The following is a 17,831-nucleotide window of genomic DNA, read 5'->3' on the forward strand; positions in this document are numbered from 1 at the left end:
CAACCCCTCCAACTCCTAGGGGAATAAATGCCACCTCAAATGAGGAGCCCAACAGCTAATCCATCAAGTTGTGAGAAAGACCACTTCCCTCAGAACTAGACACATATTATAATACACACACACACACACACACACACACACACACTGAAAAGCTTTTCCGAAAGAGATGGCCTCAGCATTTTCCTGCACTGACCAGTTTGATTGATGCTGGATTTTCCAAAACGGAATGGGCTGGCAGAGGTAGCATAATGAACTGTGCAGAAGGTGTTGAAGTATTACTTTCTTCTCTGTCCTACAAATAAAAATCAGAGTAAGAAAACATGTGCAACTATATCCATGGTGTAGTCATTCATCACAGGCATCCATTAATAGAAAGCAACGAAACATACAGAAATTAGGTTTGCTTAAGAGTACTGGTTTTCCAGCAGAAAGTAGCTAGGATCAGGTAGCTGTCAATTTAAATTAAGATGAAGCAGCCCTTTTTCCTCCTCTATATGAGGAGATCAGAATGGAGTCTTAAATAGTGCTTGAAAGAAATCAGAGATGTTTCTATTTATTAGTAGCCTCCAACAAGCAGGAATCCACAAGGACTTAGGGGAGGCATCTCATTTCCCACCTCCCACACTATTTCCTCTTTCATTTTTTCCTGAAAGCCCCCATAGCCTCTCTCCTTGTCCAGCTTCCTTATCTCCTTCCCACCAAACAGTCAAAAGTATCTGCCCCTGCCTTTAGATTTTCCATTCTCCATCAACCTCTACCCAGGATATTGTGGTTCAGTTGTCTGCAGTGGCTGATACCGCTTACATGGTAGGAAACTGTCAAGAACTAGTGGGGCACCTCATTTTTCCCTATATTTCCCCACATTATTTCCTCTTTTTCTTTCTCTGGCAACCCCGTCCTCCCCTTGCCCGGTCTCACCCTCTCCCTCTCACTCATTCACTGACCCACATTTTATCTGCCTCCCGCCTTCAGTTAAGTTTATTATTTATTTACTTCATTTACACTTCCTCTTCCTCCACAGTGGGGACCAAAGCAGTTTAGATCATCCCCCTCTCCTCCTTTTTATCCTCACAGCCCTGTGAGGTAGGTTAGGATGAAACTATTCAACTGGCCCAAAATCACCTAATAAGCTTCCACAGCCAGAAAGTGATTCACACCTGGGTCCCTCTGATATTACTCTGAAGTTCTAACCACTGCACCACACTGGCTTTCCTAGGGTGCTCACTGCTGAATAGCAGCAAACAGCTAGGCCAGGGGTAGGGAACCTGCGGCTCTCCAGATGTTCAGGAACTACAATTCCCATCAGCCCCTACCAGCATGGCCAATTGGCCATGGTGACAGAGGCTGATGGGAATTGTAGTTCCTGAACATCTGGAGAGCCGCAGGTTCCCTACCCCTGAGCTAGGCCTATTTCAGTCATGCAAATCAGATGGTAGCAAATCATCCAGTGGCTGCTGCCAGGCCTAGGGTTGTTAACCTCCAGGTGCAATCTGAAGATTTCCCAGAATTACAACTGAACTCCAGAGAACAGAGAGCTGGGCCCCTGGATAAAGTGGCTGGTTTGAAGGGTGGATTCTATGGCATCATATCTAGACTAGCAATAAAGTCCACTGTGCAACAAAATGGGCTCTGGAAAACTGCGAGTTGTAACCAATACGACTTGCACAAACTTGCATTAGTGTGCCCTACCCCCTTTGCTCACACTCCTGTGCAGCTCTTTAAAAAATGAGTCATTGCCAATACACCTTGTCTTCTATATAGATATGGATGACGACACTCCCCTTCCTAGACTCTACCCCAAAGTCTCCAGGAATTTCCCAACCTGAAGTTGGCAATCTTAGTCCTGGCCCCGATAGGTCCTTCTTCAAAGGCCAAAGCAGCCCTGGAGAGAGCTTTGCTCTTCCCTCAGTGTTTTACTCACAGAAACTACAAGTTTGGAATGCTGTGGTCGCCTAGCAATTGACACTGAGATAATTCATTCCTTAAAGCTACACGTTCCCATTTTAAAGACTTCACGTTTTCCAAGATTGGAGAAAGGTCTATATTGTCTGTTCACAGTTCCAGCCACCAGATTTAAGAATCCTCAGGTTTGGCCAACTTTACTATTAGACAAGTGGGAACCCACAAGGACTTAGGAATATTAGACTTGCAGGAGGCATTTCATTTCCCTCTCCCTTATTTCCTCTTTCCCTTTCGGGAGTATATGGTATTATGTCCTACTGAGGTCCTTCCCCTCCTCAAATTGCACTCTCCTCAGCCTCCACCTCCCAAATACCTAGAAATTTCTAAACCTGGAATCAACAACCCTATCTCATTTCCATCCAACAACCAATCTACCTTTATCTACTGTATGTACCTCTCTGTCTTCAGCTTTCCCTCCTCTGCCCCCTCTACCTAGGTAAACTGTGGCCCAGTTATGTCTGGTGGTGGCCAATGGGCCAGGCCCATTTACATGCTAGGGAACCCTCAAGGACTTGAGAATGAGCATCTCACTGCATCCCTTACCTGTACTATTTTCTCTTTCCCTCCTCCTGGCAACCCCATATCCCCTCCCATTGCGCTGCCTCATTCCCTCCTTCTCAGTCATTCACCAACCCACCTTTTATCTGCCTCCCATCTTCAGCTATATTTAATATTTATTTACTTCATTTATACCCTGTATTTCTACATAACAGGGACCAAAGCAGCTTCTATTATTCTCCTCTCCTCCTTTTTATCCACACAACTCTGTGGGGTGGGCTAAGGTGAAACTATGTAATTGGCCCAAAATCACTCAGTGAGATTCCACAGCAATATGAGGATTTAAACTTGGATCTCTCAGACCCTACTCTGAAGCTCTAACTGGCTTTCTAACTAGCCAGGTCTAACTCAGTCATGAAAGTTGTGTGGTAACAAGTCATCCAGAGGTTACTCCCAGGAATAGGATTGCCAGCTTCCAGTTGGGGGCCAGACATCTCCCAGAATTACTACTCAACTCCAGATGACAGAAATCTGTCCTTCTGGAGAAAATAGCTGTTTTGAAGGGTGAATATGTCATAATCTTGGGCTTCAGCCTCTAAGCCCCCTGCCAAAACCTGTCTTCCTCAGACTTCACCACAACATTTTCCACTGTGGAGATGAGAACCCTAGCCAAGCCTGGACCCAATCGATTATCTCTCAATTGGGTAAAAGGTCCCACTTCCTTCCCTTGCCTCTTACTGAGGAAAGCCATGACTCTGTGGTTGCCTAGCAATGGCCACTGAGCGAGTACATTGCTTAAAGCTACCGGTGCTCCTTTTATCATTTTCAGTTTTTTAAAAAATTCCCATGTATTTTTTATTTAATTTAATTTATTTATTTATTTAGACTGTTATACCACCCCATCCCCGAGGGGCTCACGTTTTTCTGCAAACCCAGAACTGTTTCCAGGTCTGCAGAAAGATCTGTCTTACACATTCACAGCTCCAGTTACCATATTTTAAAAATCCCAAAATTTGGCCAACTTTTCTTTTAGTATATAGATGATGATACATCAAATCCCAGCTTAGCTAATTAGTCCAGGAAGGGCTTTAATTATTTTTCCCCTTGGAACTAGAGATTTAACAAAAGCAGGTCTGTATCTAATGCTTGTCTTCATCAGTCATTCACCACAATATGATTTTCACTGATAATTCCTCTCACTTACAGGTTCCCATTGCACCCAGATCTGTACCTCAGGGATCCTCCAAACTCCCACAGCAGTGTTTCAGAGAACACAACGAGCTGCAGAAGGAAAAGGGAAGCAGGCAACCACTGCAAGCAGAGTTCCACTCATAGTTCTTTGGATACAACCCATTATAATGAGTGCAGTGAAGACCGCCAACCCCATGTGTCGTCCAGGCTTCATAACAGTACAAAATCCTAACCTCACATGGAGCAAGTATCATACATACACTTACTTAGGAGTAAGTGCCTATGATATCAATGGAACTTCCTTAGAAGGTGAAAATGCCTAAGAATGGAGTATAAGTCTAAAAACAGGAAGAAAATAAATTACCATAATCTTTACTTACTCTTCTTCTGGTTAGCACTGTTACCACAGAGAGGCCATCTGAAACCTGTGGTTGTGCCACACTAACACTCCCATTGGAGGCATCTGAGGAGCTGTTAACCAAAGTCTCTTCAATAACCACACTTGCTGTTTGATAAGGATAGCTGTCTCCTACTTCCAAAGGGGTCTCATCCAGAATGATATCTCCAGCTACGTTATGTGCTACAGGTCGGGCATAGTGAGACAAGATTTCTGATGCAACAACTTCTTCTACCGTGTCTGACTGAACAAATGAGGCTGGGTCTTCTGCAACACCTTCAATGGCAATGCACTGCTCAGAAATGCCAACTTGGCTGGATTCTACAGAAAGAATGTTCTGCAAAGCACTGTGGGAAGCACCTGTGACATTAGCAGACGCTGTCAGTCCTTCCAATGCTGTTTGGCCCTGGGCCACACAGAGTTCCAAGTGCTGCTTACTCCTCCCCTCTTGGAGAGTGCCTTTGGGAATAATGATGTAATCTGAACGAGGGAGGATTTTACGGAAACCTGGAATGTCAGGAACTACAGCAGTCAGGGAAGTCAACTTCGAGTTCTATAGAAAAAGTGAGATGAGGACAACAATCAGAGTGTTGTTTTGATGCACCCTTCACATATCACTTTTTCAAAAGGCAAAAGGCTACCAAGGCTACCTTACTTTAAAAAAAATGTTCACTACCTCACAATAAGTTCATTTACTTTTTCCATTTGAAAGCTAAGGGAATTCTTCCTCCAAGGCACACCACTGCATTCGTACTGTAGATTGTGCATACTCCCCCTCACAACTGTATGTATTCATTTCATGCACAGGTGGCTGTTTTATAGCAGGGGGTCTTGTAACTGCTTAACCGCACCCTATTGGGCAAATATGAATGACTGATAAATACTACAGATAGTGCTGTATCAAACATTATTTTAGTTAGTTATCATCTTAAGTATTTCATACTACTGACAAGACCTCTGGCAAATGAATTGTTAATTAGACTGTTTTAATTGCCTGGCTATTTGTATCAAAATTTGTAGGAACCAGGTTCCTTGAAGTTTTCTAGCCAGAGGCACTATAAGAAACAAGAAACAATAACTGTTTAAAGAAACCTAGATGATTTGTGGCTGTAAAAAACTATTGCTCTGAAGAAATCTATTTTCTCAACATAATATTGAAATTTTGCAAAATAATAATGAAAGACAACAATACTTTCAGCTTTTTATTCTTGTAGGTTTTCAATGTGGAGTAACATGCCCTAGAATTACTCTCATGCTTGAAACTGTCACAAAAAGTAGCAAAGTTAAATTACCGGATCTAAACCTTCTTTCTCTAATTTGGCCTTCTCCAAATAATAACTTTTCTCAGCCACACTGAGCAATCTCCAGCTTTCGCTGATCTTCTTGTTAATTTCAGATTGAGGAAGATGTGGCAGTTCCTGTTGAACTTTCAGGTATATGTCATAGTAGTACAGAAGATATGCAGACCTGAAAAGTAAACAAACTGCTCAAAATATCACACTTGAATCAAAGAACCCACTGATCCCACACCTGCCAGACTTCATAGATTTGTTTTTGGATAAGTAGTAAGAAAATATGCTTGTACAGGAGTGTATAAAGACTAGTGCTGAAAACTTTAATTTGTAAACTACATACTAAGGCATTTCTTTCACTGCAGTTAGAATGCCCACTGGAGTTGGAGTCACTCAGTATCATATCGTGGTCAATGATCTAATCACCTGTTTGCTTGTGCCTTGATTTTCCCCAGTCATCCAACTCTTTCAGCTCCAAAGGCTACAAGGTGACACACCACAACACAGGAAGCAAGTGCAGAGAAAAAAGTAGGCAAGTCTTTATGGGTATGATTGTGTGGCAATCCACTGACTGCCCTGCTACCATAGAAAAAATGCTAGAGGCACTTAAATACTTCCACACCAACTGACAGTGGCGGACACACACTCCAGACTTGATATCTGCTTTTTAATGTAAACAAATCACACAAGTTTTCTTCAGGAGTTCTCTCAGGTACTCAAGGGTTTCAAAACCTAAAACAGCTCTGAATTCAAAATCGTTTTGCCTGCTGCAAATCCACAAGACTTATCATTTTGCCATTGCACACTAAGTCACAAAAACGAACTCAATACTTTGTTTCACATTTCCTGACAAAGTTCTAAGAAAAGGGGATAGGCTCTGATTTACATGCAGAAGGTCCCAGGTTCGATCCCTGGCAACCCTAGTTAAAAGACCTTTGACCCTGGAGAACAGCTGTCAATCTGAAAATACATTACTTATTTTGATGGACTGATAGTCTGATTAAGTATAAGACAGCATCATGTCTGTTCAACATGCCAGCTGTATCAATGCTGTTTACTGATAATACTCATGACAGGCAGGTTTCTATTCCCAATGCATAAGATCTGACTATTTTTTATACAACACACATAACAACACTTATTTTATCCAAGTATAAGAGTTAGAAAATCATTCTGTATGAAAAGTCATCCTAAAAGAAGAAAATCACTCACCTGGGCTTTTTAGCCTTTTCCCCTTGATCTCCAGGACTTCTATATTTCTTCTTCTTTTTAGATGGCACTGGAGAGGCATAGGTATATGTACCTTCTATCTCCTCCATTACTACAGTTACTTCACTACCATCATATGGAGCCTCCATTACTAGACAAAAATCTCAAGTTAGATACTCTCCAAATCACTAAACCCGCTACTCATATGGAATAAAAGTGGTCCTCATTTATTTTACAAGTTGGATGAGAGACATAAGATTCAGAACACTTTAATACCACAAAGGAACTCTTAGAACTATCCAATATAAATCCACTATATTTCTAACAGTGCCTGGTCCATTAAGAATTATAACTGTGGGTCTAAACATCTCAGGTTACTGGGATCATTTGAGTCTTTGCGAGAAAGGCAAAGTAGAAGGGTCTTTTGAACACAGCAGTCCTCGCCAATGGAAGTGTCATGGTTGCTGCAGCTGCTAACACAGCCTAACAGCAACAAGCCTTCCAGTGGGCAGGTTTCCTTACATTTTGCCTGCCCTTGTTCATATGCCATGTGCCCTAGGGGTGTTTTCTGAGGGTTTTTTTTTTTACCTCAAATTGAAATACCTCTTATACTGGTGTACTGATACATTAATTGCAATTTTAAAAAACCTTTTTTAATAAGCTTCCTGAAGGTTTTTTGGGGGGGAGGGGGGAGAATGGGTGGCTTCTTGGTCCTGACACTTTTCAACATTTTTATAAGTGATCTAGATCAAGGAGTAGAGGTACTAGTCATTTTTATAAGTGATCTAGATCAAGGAGTAGAGGTACTAGTCATTTTATAAGTGATCTAGATCAAGGAGTAGAGGTACTAGTACGTGCAGATAACACCAAACTGGGACAAGTAGTGAACACACTGGAAGACAGAGACAAAATTCATCAAGATCTGGACACACTGGAAAAATGAACAAGGTGCAATTCAACAAGGATAAATGCAAATATCTCCATCTGGGCAACAAAAATGAGAAGCACGCATACTAGATGAGGGATATAATTCTGGTTAGCATTGTGTGTGAACAAGATCTTGAGATATGGGTGGACAGGTAGTTAAATATGAGCAGTCAGTGTGATGCAGTGGTCTTGGGGTATATCAACAGGGGCATAACATCCAAATTGCAAGATTTCATAGTCCTGCCATACACCGCCTTGGTCACTCTGAACCTAGATCGCTGTGTGCACTTCTGGAGGCCTCACTTCAAAAAGAATGCAAACAGAATGGAACAGATGCAGAGGAGAGCAATGAGGATGATGGGGACTAAGCTGTGTGAGAAAAGGCTGAGAGATTTGGGAGTGTTCAATTTGGAAAAGAGGAAATTGAAGGGGGAAATGATTGCTCTCTTTAGCTATTTGAAAGGCTGAAAGGAAGGCAGGGAGTAGATGACAGGACTCACAATAATGGGCAGAAATAATGGATATAATAAAATCCATAAAACAGTCAGAAAGGTACTAGCTGGATGTTAGACATTTTTTAAACAATAAACGTAGTTTAGTGGAGGAATTGACTGCCTAGGTAGGTGGTGAGGTCCCCCTTGCTGAGTGCCTTCAGGGAGAAGCTGGGAGAATGCTTCTCAGAAATTTTTTAGGCTGATCATGCATTGATCAGGGTGTTGGACTAGATCACAGGTGTCAAACTCGCAGCCCTCCAGATGTTATGGACAACAGTTCCCAACATCCCCTGCCAGCATGATGCTAGTCAATGTAGTCTGTAACATCTGGAGGGCCACGAGTTTGACACCTGTGGACTAGATGGTCTGCAGGCCCCTTCCAACTCTATGATTCCACAGATGGACATGCTTGTGTGGTCTACCCCATTGCTGTTGCAGCTGCTGATACTGCACAGCAGCAATGAGGCCTCAATATGGCAGGTTCCCTGCCCCAGTTCCCCAGCAGCAGCCACATACCCCTTCCCAGGGCTACTGGGGCTTTTTAATTTTTTTAATTAGTTAACTATCATATCAATAGTGCTTTAGAGCAGGAGTGGCATAGGAGGTTAAGAGCTCGTGTATCTAATCTGGAGGAACTGGGTTTGATTCCCTGCTCTGCCGCTTGAGCTGTGGAGGCTTATCTGGAGAATTGAGATTGGCCTGTGCACTCTCACATATGCCAGCTGGGTGACCTTGGGCTAGTCACAGCTTCTCGGAGCTCTCTCAGCCCCACCCACCTCACAGGGTGTTTGTTGTGAGGGGGGAAGGGCAAGGAGATTGTAAGCCCCTTTGAGTCTTCTGCAGGAGAGAAAGAGGGGATATAAATCCAAACTCTTCTTCTTCTTCTTAGATATAGGTAAAACAAGTTATCTGATTTCCTAGCTTTCACTTTTTTTTCCAAAACAACTGCAAAATCTAGGGACTTACTTTTTAAAAAAATGAAATCTGGGAATTCAGGGAACTTGAAAATAAAAATAAAAAGCTCCTCGGTAGCAGGGGAAGAAAGTGGGCTCTGCTGGGATGGCATCAGAGAAAATAGCTGTCCTTTGTGGGAAAATCCAAACTTTCCCACCCCCACAGCAGCAGTCATGCAGGTTTTATTGCAATTTTTCCCCAAAATCCACTGTAAACCAAGTTTGAGAATGATCTGAGAAAAACCAGGGAAATCTGGGGAGGTGCACAAATGTACCACAATGGTGTGAGAAAGCAGGGGAGGGGGGAATTCTCAACAGCTGTGAATCCAGAGGTGATAACATCTGGATAGTTTTGAATACAAAATGGGCACACAACAGAGCTTTGTTAGGCAGAAGTAACAAAAATGCTGCATATGACATAACTATTACAGATCTGAGTTGGTTCAGTGATCAAGCATTCATTACAAATACTGATTACTAAAAGGAAAAAGCCCAGCAACAAACATTTGTAATATATCTCTACAGTTCAAAAGCAGAAATGTTTCTATCCAATTTCTCCTATGAATTCTGTCGTACAAACCCTTAGGGACATAAATTATAATGGACTGTCCTGGCCCAAAAAAAGTGCAAATCTCAACATAGTTTATAGGGTTGCCAATTCCTGGAGATTTAGGAGCAGTATGTGAGAGTAGACAATGCTGGGATGGATTTCACCTAGAATCTACAGTAAACCGTGGTGCTCACTCTCTGAAGTTACCATTTTATTCAGAGGAATGCTCTCTGTAGCTTGCAGAACTGCTGACATTTAGGAAGCACTCCAGACCCCACATGGAGGATAGCAGCTCTAATGCAGCAACACTTTTAGAAACGAGATCTACTTCACTCCATTAGAGTACAACTGTAAATTGTGCCCCTATGTGGGCAGTTTTCATATAAACCTTTTCCCCCCTCCTGCTAACCGATCCCGCAGCCTCCAAGCGTTTCTCCGGCTCCTTCGACATCTTCACTCGTCTCCGACGTTAGTGCAGCACTAAGCATGACTGGCAATGCACATCCTCTGCAGCTCCCTGCTATAACTCAGCTACCAAGGCGAGCACCGCACCAGTTTTTGAGGGTGTTGCGGCGCTCCTGAACTCACCTGGGCGCGCGGGACGGGCAGGTCACGAGGATTAAACTCCGCAGCCTCAGCATGCCGAGGAGCGGGATTAGGCATGGCCACTCCAGACAACTGGGAGGGGGGAGGGGAGAAGAAAAAGAGGGACTCCCCTGCAATAAATGCCCCCCCTCCAGATACCCAAAGTAGAGCTTAAGCCAGGCACCCGACCGGAAACTCACCCTCCGGAAGCTCTTCCGGTGTCTAGAGGTCATCCAAAGTATAAATATCCGAGTGAAAATCAAAGCCGGCGAAAAATCATAGAGCCAAGGACACTCGCGTGTTGGAAGAGTGCTGCGAGAGCCTATCTAGGAACAAGAGAAACCCCATAGAGCCTGGAATGTGGGAGTTTCATGTGCGCACCGTTGGCAGAATTCAGAGTCGTCTGCTGAGGAGGATCTCGACACCGACAACCGTTATTACAATACCATTACATTATATCGTGTTTTCAGTGTATAATAACTAAGCTTCTGTTTTTCAGATGAAAGCTTTATTTCGAATTTTTAAGTAAAAGCCAGGGACCAGTCAAGCAGGGTAAAGGGTATACCGTTAGGGCTATTCAGTAAAGACAGCTGTGAATCACCCACCGGCTGCGGTTGCCTCAGGGGAGGCAACAGGGAGGGGAGCTCTTCTGCGGCGGCTCGACCGGGCCGGCCCCCACCCCCGCTCGCTGGGGACGGGGCCATGACGCCTGCGGCTGGCGGGCCGAGTCTACACCCCGCCAGCAGGGGACGGGGCCATGGCGCCCGCGGCCGGCTGGCCGAGCCGCAGGCCTTCTTCTCCCCTCCCCGCCCCCGCAACGGGGGAGGGGAGTGCAGTTTTCATATAAACCTTTTCCGAAAGCTTTATTTCGAATTTTTAAGTAAAAGCCACGGACCAGTCAAGCAGGGTAATTACGGCTATTCAGTAACCCTCTGCCGATAAAGCGTGTACACTCCGTGAAAAGTCATACAGCAATTTGGTATCTTGTGTGGTTAAGTTTGCCAGCAACCAAGTGGTGGCTGGACCGCTGGAGATCTGAGATTACAACTGATCTCCAGGCAATAGGGATCAGTTCACATAAATAGCCACTTTGGAAGGTGGATTCGGTGGCATTAAATCCCATCAAACTGCCTCTCCTTCCCGAGCTCTGCCCTCCTCAGGCTCAGCCCCCAGAATTTCCAACCTGGGATTGGCAATCCAATGTGTGGTACCTCACAGAGTAACAAATATAATATACAAATGTAATGTGGCACCAGTTTTTGTGAATGAAAGCTCACTTTTTATGGAAGAGCAACATTTGAGTCCAGTGGCACCTTACAAGACCAGCAAGATTTCCAGGCTTTAAGCTTTCAAGAGTCAAAACACCCTTTGTCAGACTCTTGAAAGCCTATATCCTGGAAATCTTGTTGTTTTCTACGGTGTTACAGGACTTGAATTGTACCCTTCTACTGCAGGCAAATGTGACTGCTCACCTAAAACTTTGTCAGATATAAGTGCACTTGGCGAGTGTAGTTAACACTGAGTCACAACAACTAATGCCATAGTAAGTACACTAGTGTTTTAAGGCAGGGATGTCAAAAATGCAGCCTGGGGATGGATCATGCCCCTTAAGGGCTTATCAGACCTGCAAGAAAAGCTGAGGTAAACACCCCTCCCCATCGGCTCCTGATCCAGGCACCCACCCCATCCTTCTCCCAATCTGTCCTGGCGAGTCACCCACCTCCATGCCAACTGGGGCTGGCAATCCCACTGCAGGCTCACTAGCTAAGACAGCCACCCCTCCCTTGCTGATCACCTCCCTCAGTGAAAATCTGGGCTGGTGAGCCTGCTGCAGAGGTAGCCACAAACATAATATCAGTCTGGGCTGGTTAGCCTGCTGCAGGCTTGACACCCCCACCCCTTTCTGATCTAAGCTGGCAAAGTTGCTGGGGACTTGCCAGCCAAGGCAGCCATCCATTCCACCTCTTCGACCCAGCCTGACCAAGTCCAGGTGTGTAGCTGCAATGGGGACATCCGGGATGACTTGTACCGGGTGCCACCATTGCAGTCACGTGGGGAGGCGGGGCCGGGGACATGTCAGGGGCAGGGCATGTCAGGGGCAGGGAGGGCACGCGGGCAGTTCATGCCCCGGGCACAGTTCCCCCCTCCCTTCATCACTGACCAAGTCACATGTCATTTCTGGCCCTCATAACAAATGAGTTTGACAACCTGTTTTAAGATGTCACAGGGCTCATTGTTAGTTTGGATGCCACCACTTAACATTGCTACCCTTCTGGAATTTCAGTGAATATTAGTGATAGAGAAAATTGGAGGCATGTAACATTACCTTCTCTCTCAGTGTACATGAATGTAAATGCAAGGCCAGTCTGACATTCAATAATTTGCCCTTCTATTGATGGTATGTTTGGAACATAGAAATATTTGTTTGCTGGAGGATTGGGGAGATAAAAATACATATACGCAATCATTAAAACTCTTGCATACTTTCTTTTCTCTTAACGTAAGCTTACAAGGTAGAACAGTGCAGTACAGGAGGGAGAGATATTATAAATACAGGACAAATTGAGCAGTGGTTAAATAACAACAAAGATGTAGACAACTAAATATGTTTTCATTTGATGCCTAAATGAAAACAAAGTGTGATGGAATAATCAGCCTCAGTCATCATACAAAGTAAATGCTTGACATAAATCTGGGAGATCTATTACAGAATGTGAAAGTCACAACAGAAATAGCCCTGTCTCTACTCACTTTCCTTCCAAAAGTGAGAGAACTCAGAGCAGACCCACAACAGATAATTTTTTAAAATTAAGAATTTTGGAACTGGGTTGGGACGTAAGAATAAATAGGAATAAAGGCAATGAAAGGTTTTCTCTAAAAGTAGAATTAATTTTTGGAAGTCCCAAGTTCCAATCTTGCCTGCCGTAAATTCTCTAGGTTGACTTGGGCAGGCTATTTTTGTTCAGCTTCAGCACACACATGCACTGCAAGATGTAAAGCAAATAATACTAATATATGATATGGAGATGAAATAAAAAAGCCTTCTTTATGCGGGCTTTCTATTTGCTGCTGCTGTCCTGCCAGGCCAGACTTGGTGTTTGGGCCGGGGGGGGCGGGGGGGGGATGGAGAGACTGTTGCCAGGCCTGACGGAAGAGTGACTGCTTGCTACTGCTGCCCCACCTGGCTCGGCTTGGTGTTTGCGGCATCAGCCAGCCTCCTCACTCACCCCACCCTTGGGGCAGTGGAAGCGTGGGGAGAAGGAACGTGAAGGCTGTTGCCAGGAGCTAGAGCCCAGTGGAAGCATTCTAGAACAAAAAAAGTCCAGGAAGTGGCAGCAGATTAATGCAAAATTTTACTTGGACCTTTCCTCACAGTGCAAACATACTTGAAACAATTTAAACAGCAGAATGTTATCCATGCTCCCTGAGCAGGGCCAGAGTGAGGGGGAACTGTACCTGGGATACGCATGTGCCCTGTGCCCCTGCTGCGCCCCCACCCCAGATTGCCACGCCCCTGCCCCGATGCATGCCCGGTATGTCACACACCCCTCTCCCCTTGGCACTACACCACTGTCCCTGGGTGATCGCCCCTTTGGTGCTTGCTTTGCCATTTTTTTAGTCCCTCACCTCAGTCCTTTCCCCCTCCTCTCAATTTTTATTATTTCATGAGTTTTCTTTCTTTCTGGCCTTTTTTTAGATCATTGAATCAGTGAAGCACATATGCAGAAAAGAAAGAAAAATTGTGCTAGCCAGGAAACAATGTTCTGAGGAGGAAAGTGCGGACAGATTTCAAGGTAAACAATGGGTTGAAAACAGCTTCTAAATGGGGTAAGCGTGCTGTGTGGAAAAGACTTGTGTAAAGTTTTATCAGGTTTGGGTGAGAACCCCAAGCCCAGAGAAATTCTGTTTAGGCCTTGCCTACATTCAATCAAAGGGGCAATTTGAAAATACAAGTTTGTTTCATTGTATTATTTGATTGTAGAAGACTTTTGTGCTGCCTCATCATGTAGCCTGATGCACAATGTAATTGAATTAAGTAGTGCCAGTCAACTGTGAGCGACTGCACAACTAGTTCTTAGGAAAAAAAACGTTAGGAAATTGGTTCTCACTGACTTCCTTCAGAATGCCATTGCAGTAAAACATTATAAACAGACACTTAGAAAACTTGGGACTTCTTCCATTAGATTTCTTTTTATGTTCTAAGAGTTTATATGTTATCCTGTTTCTTTCAGTGTATTCCAGTTAACTGAGTAATGCATCAGCATTCAGTAGTGCCTTTCAAGAACAGGAAGTTTGAACAAATCCCATTCCATAACCAATTCTTAGAAAAGAAGTAATTAAGGAAATAACGTATTTTGTGGGATTTCTAACTAAATTTGGTCCATTCTTAAACTTTGTATATATTGGTCTCAGGTGTCATAGACCAGTTCCAGAAATTTAAATCTAAATATTTCAATCTGTTATTGTAGAATTTCAAGTGACAGGGCTATGATGTGGTTTAAAGGAAGGTTCACAGTGATACAAAAAGTTTGCAAAGAGGGAGTATATATGTTGTATCCCACTCAATCAGTATGAAAAGCAGGGGTGGTGTACAAAGTTCACATAATTTTTGTGAAGCTGCTTGAAAACCAGCATTTTAATTAACATTTTTTCCTTTAGCTGTCCACCTCCTTACATGTAGTGAAGATATTGGGGAGTGGTATGTTGTAATGTCAAACCCAGACCTCGGAGAACTTGGTGCCAAGTCCCCACTTGGCTGTGAAGCTCACTGGGTGACCTTGAGCTGCCTACTTTCTCTCAACCAAAACTCGTTCACAGTGATGTTGTGGGGAGTGGAAGAACCATGTCCACCATTCTGAGCTTCTTGGATAAAAATGTAAAGAGAGGAGGTTTATTTGTTTTCTTAAATGTATATCCTGTCCATGGACTCTGGGCAGTGTACAGTAACTGTGCTTATTCATCTCCTGCTGAATCCCACTGAAATCAAAGACAAAACCAATTGAATGAAGATGGTAGAACTAAATTTGGTGTTGCTGCCGACATCCTTTCCAAGATGTGAGAAGGGAATTACCATATTAATTAATTAATTAATTTGCCCACACAAATGGAAGTATCTGGGCTGTCAATCCTGTCTCTCATTTTGAAATCGAACAGCGGTGCAACAGAAATTTAATTTTCTCTAATGGTAGACAATGAATAAAAACTGACTTTATTGAAGAAGTATTATGTGAAGTTAAATAACAATGTTAAATCTGAGGTCAGCTGTTTAGCTTGGTGCAGTCCTACAAGGGGGTTATTATAACCCAGTTATAGTAAATGGTCACAAGCTATTTTTCTGTGTCACACATAATAGTTCATGTTGCCATGAAATCCTTGAGGACATCTGTGAAAGTTTAGTATGACCCAGAGTAAACTATATTTATTAACTGGTTCTGGAGGGTTTTCCGGGCTGTGTGGCCGTGGTATGGTGGATTTTGTTCCTAACATTTCGCCTGCATCTGTGGCTGGCATCTTCAGAGGTGTATCACAGAGAAGATGCACCTCTGAAGATGCCAGCCACAGCTGGTCTGAAGCTGAAACGTTAGGAACGAAATCCTGAACCTGGCGGCATTTCAAAACTCAGAAGAATGCACCTCTGAAGATGCCCAACTTTGAAAGCCTTTGACAATATGCAACGTTATTAATTTCAAAATTCACCTCGGTGACCACGCCACACAGTCTCGAAAACCCAGAACCAGTTGAATGAGTTTATCCCACAGCAGTTCCATCGATAGATGTAAATAAGAAAATATATGGAAAGCAAAAATTTTTTAAAATGCATGCACAAATCTGTTATACACACTGTATAGCAAAGAGCAGAAATTGTCAGTTGCATATGGAATAGTGTTTCAACTAAATGGTGTGTAATTTCTGAATCTCCTGCAGGCTCATAAGAGTATCATGGAACAATTACCACAGCAGTGCATGCATTTTCTTCTGTAGTAGTAACAGTTCTTTAAAGAGGAAAATGTACTTCTATTTTAAGACTTCCGTTACTACCCTATAGCATAATGACATCAGCACTAACTTCTAGTGAAAGTTTAGCACATTTTCTATCCCTTAAAATTGAATATTTTACAGCCATGATGCAAAGCTAAAGTAGTAATCGTGTGTGATGTCTTGAACGCAAGTTAATATTATTTCCTCTTTAGAATTGCAGATTATGTGAGTTGGCACTGCGATAAACGTGTTAGTCTGTAAAATGCTGCATGCAAAACCATTGCTAAAGATGCAATGTAGAAAGCTTAGATAAGAAGTAATTTGGCATTCGCTTGTTTTATTCCTACATACAAAGACATCTGTATCTACATACATGACAAAAGTTAACATCAAAAATATGTATTTATTGCACAATAACTAACCCTTCATCTCTTAACAAATGTGGCTGTTGGAATCATTGGGACCCTCTTTAAATTATATTGAGGCTGTGAAAAGGAGAAGGAAATGGTGACTGATTAAACCCATCCTTTTTTCTTTTTGCCATCAAGTTGCCGTGGACTTATGGCAATTGCTTACTGAGTTTTCAAGGGAAGAGATGTTCAGAGATAGTTTGCCATTGGTTAGCTCTATGTAGCAACCTAGTATTCCTTGGTGGTCTCCCATCCAAATACTAACCATGACCAAGCCTGCTTAGCAACCAATATCTGACTTGAGCGGGCTAGCCTGGACTATCAAGGTCACCTATCATCTGTATTTCCCCAGGTCAACAAACCTTGGAGCTGAGCTTGCTCTGTTTGTGAGAGCAAGGAGTGGGGATTTTTCCAAGGTATTTGGGAACAAAGGAAGAAGAGGAAGAAGAAGGAGAGTTTGGATTTATATCCCCCCTTTCTCTCCTGTAGGAGACTCAAAGGGACTTACAATCTCCTTGCCCTTCCCCCCTCACAACAAACACCCTGTGAGGTGGGTGGGGCTGAGAAAGCTCCGAAAAGCTGTAACTAGCCCAAGGTCACCCAGCTGGCGTGTGTGGGAGCGTACAGGCTAATCTGAATACCCCAGATAAGCCTCCACAGCTCAGGCAGCAGAGCTGGGAATCAAACCCGGTTCCTCCAGATTAGATACAGGAGCTCTTAACCTCCTACGCCACTTCTGCTCCTGACGGGATGGGCGGTGGCGACAGAGAAGGGGAAGGCAGGAAAGGTCTGATTATTTATGGGAGTTGGAATCCAATCCTCTTAGAGATTCCTGCAGCAAATTAATAATATGAAGTTATATTTCATTACTTCTATTACCCTTAATTTTATTACTATTTACTTTTGCTGAACTAGAGGAGGCTGGATAATGTTGATTACTAACATGATTAGAGTGAGACATGTTTAGAAATTTTTATATAATCCAAAAACATATTAATACAGCTTTGCAATTTCCTTTTCTTATGTCTGATGGAACTACACTGGGGGGATTTTGTAGCATTATGAAAAACTCTTCAGAACTGTAATCACTTTTGTACTCCAGATATTTGAAAACATATCACAGCAGTGATAACAAGGTTTTGCTTCTTTTAAATGGTATCAGCTGCTTAGGGAAAAATTGGGTGGTTATAATTTCCTGTCAAATTCTGTTAGGTTTAGGGAGCGTTAGCAAGGATAAACATTATTCTAGAAGTAAGAAATGACTTATTTCCTTTAAACAACAATATAAAATCAAAAGAGCTAGAAATTCTTATTTTTAAACTAGCGGTACCTGGCCACGTGTTGCTGTGGCTGAGTGTGGTGAAATGGAAATGAAAGAAAATTA

At 43.1% G+C, this 17,831-nt stretch overlaps 2 protein-coding genes across 2 annotated transcripts in view; one reads left to right on the forward strand and one right to left on the reverse strand.

Moving 5' to 3' along the window:
- The window catches only part of HMGXB3 (HMG-box containing 3), a 30,513-nt gene extending 20,261 nt beyond the window's left edge, over positions 1-10,252 (reverse strand). The window contains exons 1-5 of the mRNA XM_048487370.1: positions 10,062-10,252; positions 6,553-6,700; positions 5,341-5,515; positions 4,032-4,601; positions 194-292 (exon numbers count right to left, since the gene is read on the reverse strand). Of these exons, the coding sequence (XP_048343327.1) occupies positions 194-292; positions 4,032-4,601; positions 5,341-5,515; positions 6,553-6,698 (990 nt within the window). The 5' untranslated portion in view covers positions 6,699-6,700; positions 10,062-10,252. The remainder of the gene's footprint in view (positions 1-193; positions 293-4,031; positions 4,602-5,340; positions 5,516-6,552; positions 6,701-10,061) is intronic.
- A 65-nt stretch (positions 10,253-10,317) lies between these two features.
- Positions 10,318-17,831, forward strand: part of LOC125427650 (glutamic acid-rich protein-like) — a 42,537-nt gene continuing 35,023 nt past the window's right edge. Inside the window, exons 1-2 of the mRNA XM_048487183.1 lie at positions 10,318-10,491; positions 13,756-13,852. Coding sequence (XP_048343140.1) covers positions 10,417-10,491; positions 13,756-13,852 — 172 coding nt within the window. The 5' untranslated portion in view covers positions 10,318-10,416. The remainder of the gene's footprint in view (positions 10,492-13,755; positions 13,853-17,831) is intronic.

This window comes from Sphaerodactylus townsendi, linkage group LG03, assembly GCF_021028975.2.
Source record: "Sphaerodactylus townsendi isolate TG3544 linkage group LG03, MPM_Stown_v2.3, whole genome shotgun sequence".
Taxonomy (NCBI): domain Eukaryota; kingdom Metazoa; phylum Chordata; class Lepidosauria; order Squamata; family Sphaerodactylidae; genus Sphaerodactylus; species Sphaerodactylus townsendi.